Raw genomic sequence first — 8242 nt, 5'->3', positions numbered from 1 at the left:
AGAAACAGCAAAGCTTGAGCCCTGGAGCTTCCGGGAAAGTGACCAGCACCCTTTCCGTGCCCTGCTTGGCCCGGTGGTCATCAGCAGGCTGGCCTCACCCCAAGTCTCTGGCCATTCAGATTTTGGTGCAAGAAATCCTGCCTTCAGAAGACAGGTGTGAGGGGGCCAGGAAGCTGGGAAGTGGCGGGAACAGCTCTCTTGGGTCCTAGCCTCCAGCCCAGTCTGTGCCCTGCTCTCGGGGTGCTCAGGCTCAGAACCGTCCTGCACGGTGCTGGGACCCCAGCTGACCTCCAGACCCTCAGTGGGGCGTCAGCTCACTTAGGAGCTCTGCGGCTCCACTTCCCATGGCCCCTTCCTGGCTGTGGGCAGCTTCGTGGACTAGGGGCCAGGACGGCAGCATGGAGGTGAGACAGTGTACCGTGAGGCACGAAGGAGGGGGCATCACGGACCCGGGGCACCAGCACTGAGCCCCGATTTACAGGGAAGAGCTCCCTGGAAGAGGGAACAGCGATGCGCATGTCAGCAGCTGATAGAACACTTACCCCCACTTTACAGATGGTACAGCTGAGGCACACAGAGGCTAAGCGCCTTGCCCTAGGTCACACAGCAGGCAAGCGGTGGAGTCAGGATCCGCACCCACTCCAACCATGCGGGCCTGTGGCGTTAACCCCTCAGGGAATGTAGGGGCGGGCTGAGCAGGGGGGACATTCAGCCCGGTCACGTGAATAGCCTTGGCCATAGGAAGCAGAGTTTGTTCAGAGAACTTAGTATGATCCAGGGATGCTAGGTTACAGGGAAAATGGTAGCAGTTGCAAGAAGATAACATGTATTTGATAATTTGTGGGTCTATGTCTCATTTAAGTCATAGTGTAAAAATAACAGTATTTTTCATTCTTAATGTCCAAGGCAAAAATGATTGAAACCATGATGAAAAGGAACAAAAATATCTAAATAACCCATGAAAGGAGGGAAAAAGGAAAACATCAAACATCAAAAATAGAACTAGAGGAGAGTGGGAAGACATACTTCTGTTTAGCATTTTATAAACTTTAAAGTTTTATACTCAGAAAATATGTGCATATGAAAGACACCCTTACCACAATAACATATATAATGTGTATGCATATTACACACACACATTATACTATATATTTTTCAGTTAAGAAAGGACCAGATTGACAATTCTAGTAAAAATAATTCATACCGGGACATGAAACATTCCAGAAAGTAGTTGAAAAACATTATTATACATTGACTCCAAATTATTATTCTTCAAAAATTTATAAACTTCGGTTGAGCTGACTATCTTCAAACTGGGGTTCAGACTCTATGTTTTAGGCAATCGTACTTCAAATGCTTTAAGCAAAATTCCTCCATCTTCATAAAGAGACACTTTTATTAAAAACCTGAATGTGTGTGTATAAAGGAGCAGACAGGGCTGTTATTGAGGAGCTGGTCTCCTGGGCCTCCTCTGAGGTCACAAAGAGGGTGAGAGAGACTGTTCCAGAATAACTGAGACGCTTCTCCTGCCCGATGGCTCTCGAGTTCTCGTTCTTCTACAGAGGAAGCTGATGCTTGACATACATTTCCCCTGGACCACGTCTATCCCTTACTGATGCGCCCGCCAAGGGCAGTGGCTGCTGTCACAGGACCAGGGATGAGGGCAGGTCCACTGAAAGGCTCGCAGGGAGGCGGGAGCAGCAGGGGAAGGCAGAGCTTTTAGGAAGACGCACGCCCAGCCTAGCGCAGGGAGTTCGCATCTTCCCTCTCCCGCCTGAGTTTTGTCTTGTCACCCGAAGGGCCTTAGGGGTGAGGGCGGCTCGAACACCGGTGACATCAGCCCAAGACAGGAACCGACTTGGGGCTGGAGGAGGTTGGCTCCCCGCCCCCGTCGCCCTGTCCAGGCCCAGAGGAGCCCTTCTTCTCTAACACAGGAAGACGTGGGGAGAAGCCACCTTCTCCCAAGGCCTCGTCAAAGCCCGTCCCGGCGGGGGGGAGGCTCAGCGGGCCCCACTTCCTCCTGCAGTCTCTTGGGTGCCGTGTCCACATGGCCGACTCCAGCTGGCACAGAGTCCCCGGGTGAGTCACCTGCGGTCGGGCAGGCGTCCTTTCTGCACTGGTGCGCCTCTGACTGCCCGGCTCAGACATGGGCGGGGCTGGGACAGGCGGGCCGGGGGCACGCTGGGTGCGGGGGAGACAGCCTTTGCTGCCAGGGACGCCCACAGCCTGGGCCTGCTGGAAGCAGCGCTGCCACTCACTCACTGCTCCCAGACACCCTCTCTCGTCTTCACAGTGTAATGAAGCCAGTTTCCAGGTTTCCGTACGGGGGCCTGAGCACTCAGATGACCGCTTAACTGCCTGACTACGATGCAGGAGAGTGGGCCACCCCTCGCAGGAGATGCCCACCTGTTACCCAGCACCAGCCCTTCTAGGTCTCATCTGCTTGGCTCCCAGCCCCCACCTTGAATGAAACAACAAAGGCCGAGAGGCAGCCATCTCCAGAAACCTTCTGGGAACCGAGCGATCGCAGAAGCTATGGGGAGCAGGCCTGTCCTCTGCCAGGTTTTGGAAAGGTCCCCCTGGTTGTGAAGAGCCCAGGGCACGGAAGCTGGGGTCAGCGCTCGTGAGAAGGTGGAGGCCACGCCCTCGGCATGTGGGTGCAGTACCAGCCAGGGGGGGCTGAATGGTGGGTGCCCCGCAGACGCCCCTCCCCCAAGGGGGCACCAGGCACCTGCCTGGGCAGGGCGGGACCCTGAGGACTGGCTTCCTGGAGCGGGGGTGACAGAGCCATGACTTTGCCCGCCATTAACATGGCAAATGGGCTTAATATTTGTAACGACAGCATCACCCTGGCTTTTACAGCGGCCTTTTTGCTCCATAAACTCGACCCGCTTTCATATAGAGCCTCTCATTTCCTACTCACAAAGCTGGCTGCAGGGCACCTGTAATTATCACTTTAAAGCTGGAGGAACTGGCCCCAGAGAGGAAAAGAAGCAGTCCCTGGTCTCTGCTGCCCTGGCCCCCAGGTCAGGACGGTCCTGAGGAACAATGAAGGCTGGGTCTTAACGTCGTCCTGGCCAAGCCTTTAAAACCCCCCTGCCCTTTTTCTTTGTAGAAGGAAACTATGCCTTCACTTACAAGCTTGTGGCTGCTCAGCTATGAGCCTCCTTTCTGAAGCTGTTAACTTGGGATGGTAATAATGTTTACTCCGGAACTGTGGAAATACACGGTGAGCCACGGAGGCAATTTAAAATTTTCCGGTAGTCACTATGAGTGTGGCAGTCATTAAAAAACAGAAACAAGTGAAATTAACTTCAAAAATATATCCAAGATATTATATTGATCAGTAATCAATATACAAAATTAGTGATGGAATCTTTTCCATTCTTTTAATTTCCTAAGTCCATGGAACCGGATGAGCATTCACATCAAAGCACATCTCAACGCAGACTCCCTGGGCTCAGCGGCCACACGTGGCTGCTGACCTGGAGCAGGACGCCCACCTCCATAAGGAGGGCACGGGGATGAGGCAACATAACACGCAGGAGGCAGGAGGCACAAGCGCCACCCCCCACACACAGACACACACACAGACACAGACAGACACACAGGTCAAGCTCCGTAAGGAGGCCGTGGGGACACACACACACACACACACACACAGACACACACACACGTCAAGCTCCGTAAGGAGGCCATGGGGAGACACACAGACACACACACGCACACGCACGCACACACAGACAAATTCTCGCCTGTCGAGCTTTGTAAGGAGGCTGTGGGGACACACACATGGAATTTTCCGCATTAAGCGGCCTTGACAGGACAGCCAGCGCCCAGCGACTTTTCCTAGTTCCTCCCCAACTGAGCACCTTCCTAACGTGGGCAGGGGCGAAAGGGCCCCCCAGCAGCCCCCCACCGAGACGGCCATCCTCAGCCCCGGCCAGGGACCCCCACTCCCCCCGCCCTGCAGCCCCTCCCGGCGCTTACAGCCGCCGTGCCCCCTCCCCGGGAAGAAAGAGCCGGAGGCCAATGGCCGGGACAGGCCCGGGGACGGGAACGCGCCCCACCGGGACCCCGCGCGCACGGCGGCCGGCCGCCCGCACCTCGCGCCGCGCCCCGGCTCCCCCTCGCGGTGCCGCAGTCCCCGCGCCGCCCCCGCCGTGACGTCACAGGGGCGGGGCCCCCGCCTTAAAAGACGCGGCCCGGGCGGCGGCGGGGTCTGCGCCAGTCCGCCGGTCCGCGCTCCGTCCAGGCCCGCGCCTCCACCCGCTCCACAGCCGGCACCATGCGCGAGATCGTGCACATCCAGGCGGGCCAGTGCGGCAACCAGATCGGCGCCAAGGTGGGCGCGGCGCGCGGGGCCGAGGGTGGCGGCGGGGCCCGAGGGCGGGGGCCCCGGAGGGACAGAGAAGGGGCGGCGGGGCCCCAGGGTGCGCCTGGGGCCGGAGAGGGACCGGGGAGGGGGCGGCGGGGCCAGAGGGCGGGGGTCCCGGAGGGACGGAGAGGGGGCGGCGGGTCCCCAGGGTGAAGACCAAGGAGGGGGCGGGGAGGGGGCCGCGGGTGGGAACCCCGGAGGGACAGAGAGGGGGCGGCGTGTCCCCAGGGTGTGGGACCAGGAGGGGGCGGGGAGGGTCGGCAGGGCCCGAGGACGGGGACCCCGGAGGGACAGAGAGGGGGTGGCGGGTCCCCAGGGTGCGCGGCGCGGCCGCAGTGGGACCCGGTAGGGAGCTGACCCCCGGGAGGAGCGCGGCCGCAGGGCGGGGCGGGGCCGGGCGCCTCACAGCCCGCACTGATGCTCAGGGCTACGCAGCTGTGGGTCTTTAATGACGGCCCCGGCCCCGGCCCTTGTGAGGGACGCGGTTGGTACCTCCCCGTAGATTAGACTCTGAGATTTGGGTGGGGGCTTTGGTCGTGAAAATCCCGTGCCTCCTGCGGAATTTATTTTGCGTATATTGTCTTCATTGCGAATGAAAAAACTGCAGTGTCATTGGGTGACAGATGCTCTGGAGGGTTCTGGTGGGTCCGACAGACGGGGTGCACCATCCAGACGGGGTGGCGGGTGACGCCGGAGTCTGACTGCCGTGGGCGCGGCGGCAGGTGGCAGCCCCGGGCCGAGCCGCCGCAGTGGGCGAGGCCCCGCGGTCCGGGTGCCCGGGTGTGGGCGGGCGCCCGCACAAGGACGTGGTCTCTTTCACAACCGCCATATTGCCCACCCGCCCCCCGCCTTTGCTGCCGCAGACGCACGCTGCACTGTGCCCCTCACCCCCCCCATTCCGCCTCTGCAGTCAGTGACCCAGGAGCCCGGGGGATGCCCGCGCCTAACGCGGTGCTGCTTGGAGGGCCCGGTCGGGTTTGTGCCAGGACTGGGCGATCTCTGCAGGCAGCCGCAGGGCGGGGTCCACCTGTCCTGGGCAGGACCCGTCCATCCGCTGGGATGCTGACGCCCAGCCCTGCCTGGGGGCCCAGCCTCCCGAACATCTGCAGCCATGCCCTCCCTCCTCTTCCAGGGCCCCTCCCCACTTCCCAATCTGTCTGCTGATATAGCTGATGCTCTGCGCATCCCCGAGCCCCTCTGCAGAAGCTGCTGGAGGAGCAGGGTGGCAGCTGCGGGCCTGCCTGCCTGTCTGCCCACACTGCCACTGTTCCAAGGACAGGAGAGGAGGGGAAGGGCCATCGTGCTGATACCTAGGATGCCAGACCATCACGTGCTTCTTTCTCTGTCTCCAGTTTTGGGAAGTCATCAGCGATGAGCATGGCATCGACCCCACTGGCAGTTACCATGGAGACAGTGACTTGCAGCTGGAGAGAATCAACGTGTACTACAATGAGGCTGCTGGTGAGGACTGCCTCGTGCTCGGCCCCCTCTCCTGTGTTCTGTTCTCTGGCAGCCCCAGTGTAGCAGGAACACACACACGACAAAGAAATGTTCCCTGCATGCATTTAAATGTCAGCTGCTCAGAAATACCCTCAGAGCCCCTGAAGTTCCCTGCATTCGGGTCATGACCGGGCAGGCCCTCACCTCCCTTTGTAGAGCAGAAACCTCCTCTAATCTCTTTGCGTCTTGCTGGAATTTTCTGGGATGAGCTCTGCCTGGAGGGGCACGGAGAGCAGGGCGTTGTCTGATTGCTCTGCAAGCGCCAGGTCTGAGTCCTGCTGTGTCCCCGCAGGTAACAAGTATGTGCCTCGGGCCATCCTGGTGGACCTGGAGCCGGGCACCATGGACTCCGTCAGGTCTGGACCCTTCGGCCAGATCTTCAGGCCCGACAACTTCGTGTTTGGTACGTAGGGGTGATGCGTGGGCCCTGGCTCAGTGGGTCCCCTTCCTCCTGACCCCATGGGGGTCACTGCTGAGTGCCTGGGGGAGGCTGTGTGTCCACAGAGGCCCCGGTCCCGGCCTCACTGTACCTGGTCCATGGGCTGTCAGCCCTCTGGCCCCTGTCCACACAACTCAAAGGCCAGGGTCAGCCTGCAGAGGCTGCCGCAGCCCTCCCACTGCAGAGCAGCCTGGAGCAGGGGGACAGAGAACAAAGAGTGAAGGAAAGCTTCCAGCAGCAGTTCACAGGCCACTGGTCATTTCAGAGGACCCGTGACAACAGGCAAGCCCTTTAAGAAGCCGAGGCCAAAGGCGCAGGTTGTGAGCAGAAGCTGAGCCGGCCCTCTGATGACGTGCGCCTCCGCCCTGCCAGCTAACAGCAGTTGATTTATCAATAAGAATTTATAGAAGGTTCTTAGTTTTAAACCAGTTGGGTTTTGTTAAACTATCTTCTTAATTAATAACGTCATATGAACTAAATCTTTTGTTGTATTAGATCTTCAGTGTTTCTGAGGATCACTGATATATAGAAAACTTTTCTGTAGGTAGACAGTCTTTCTGAAAAAGAAGGATCTTTCATCTCTAAAATTAGTCCAGAGTCAGGAAGACAGAATTTGGAATTCCTTATTGAAGGGTTAGCGTCTGATACTGTCCTTTCCCTCTGGCAGGCCAGAGTGGTGCCGGGAACAACTGGGCCAAGGGCCACTACACAGAGGGCGCCGAGCTGGTGGACTCGGTCCTGGATGTGGTCAGGAAGGAGTCCGAGAGCTGTGACTGTCTGCAGGGCTTCCAGCTGACCCACTCGCTGGGGGGCGGCACGGGGTCTGGGATGGGGACCCTTCTCATTAGTAAGATCCGCGAGGAGTACCCCGACCGCATCATGAACACCTTCAGCGTCATGCCCTCGCCCAAGGTGTCCGACACGGTGGTGGAGCCCTACAACGCCACCCTATCCGTGCACCAGCTGGTGGAGAACACAGATGAGACCTACTCGATCGACAACGAGGCGCTGTATGACATCTGCTTCCGCACCCTGAAACTGACCACCCCCACCTACGGGGACCTGAACCACCTGGTGTCGGCCACCATGAGCGGGGTCACCACCTGCCTGCGCTTCCCGGGCCAGCTCAACGCCGACCTGCGCAAGCTGGCCGTGAACATGGTGCCCTTCCCACGCCTGCACTTCTTCATGCCCGGCTTCGCGCCGCTCACCAGCCGGGGCAGCCAGCAGTACCGGGCGCTGACGGTGCCCGAGCTGACCCAGCAGATGTTCGACTCCAAGAACATGATGGCCGCGTGCGACCCGCGCCACGGCCGCTACCTGACCGTGGCCGCCATCTTCCGGGGCCGCATGTCCATGAAGGAGGTGGACGAGCAGATGCTCAACGTGCAGAACAAGAACAGCAGCTACTTCGTGGAGTGGATCCCCAACAACGTGAAGACGGCGGTGTGCGACATCCCGCCCCGCGGCCTGAAGATGTCGGCCACGTTCATCGGCAACAGCACGGCCATCCAGGAGCTGTTCAAGCGCATCTCGGAGCAGTTCACGGCCATGTTCCGGCGCAAGGCCTTCCTGCACTGGTACACGGGCGAGGGCATGGACGAGATGGAGTTCACCGAGGCCGAGAGCAACATGAACGACCTGGTGTCCGAGTACCAGCAGTACCAGGATGCCACGGCCGACGAGCAGGGCGAGTTCGAGGAGGAGGAGGGCGAGGACGAGGCCTGAGAACTTTGTCAGATAAATCGTGCATCCTTTAGTGACTTCTGTTGTCCTCAATCAAGCATGGTCTTTCTATTCGTATACTATGGTGCTCAGTTTTGCCTCTGTCAGAAATTCACTGTTGATGTAATAATGTGGAACTCCTCTGGAAATTGCAGTATTGTCTAAGATATCTATACTAATAAAGCATGTGTCCAAAACCT

At 58.8% G+C, this 8242-nt stretch overlaps 1 protein-coding gene across 1 annotated transcript; it reads left to right on the top strand.

Annotated features, from left to right (window-relative positions):
• Positions 1 to 4202: 4202 nt before the first annotated feature.
• TUBB2A (tubulin beta 2A class IIa) lies at positions 4203 to 8239 on the top strand. Its single transcript, XM_055570485.1, has 4 exons — positions 4203 to 4345; positions 5731 to 5839; positions 6171 to 6281; positions 6985 to 8239. Exons 1-4 carry the CDS (start codon positions 4289 to 4291, stop codon positions 8043 to 8045), a joined length of 1338 nt encoding a protein of 445 aa, XP_055426460.1. The 5' UTR covers positions 4203 to 4288; the 3' UTR covers positions 8046 to 8239.
• The last annotated feature ends 3 nt before the right edge of the window (positions 8240 to 8242 follow it).

The sequence above is a fragment of the Bubalus kerabau genome, chromosome 3 (assembly GCF_029407905.1).
Source record: "Bubalus kerabau isolate K-KA32 ecotype Philippines breed swamp buffalo chromosome 3, PCC_UOA_SB_1v2, whole genome shotgun sequence".
NCBI classification, from domain to species: Eukaryota; Metazoa; Chordata; class Mammalia; order Artiodactyla; family Bovidae; genus Bubalus; species Bubalus kerabau.
This window is presented reverse-complemented; position numbering and strand designations above follow the sequence as displayed.

Coding starts and splice junctions, on each gene's coding strand:
- TUBB2A (XM_055570485.1), top strand. CDS start 4,289: ATGCGCGAGATCGTGCACATCCAGGCGGGCCAGTGCGGCAACCAGATC. Junction 5,840..6,170: donor GTACTACAATGAGGCTGCTG/GTGAGGACTGCC, acceptor GTGTCCCCGCAG/GTAACAAGTATGTGCCTCGG. Junction 6,282..6,984: donor GCCCGACAACTTCGTGTTTG/GTACGTAGGGGT, acceptor TCCCTCTGGCAG/GCCAGAGTGGTGCCGGGAAC.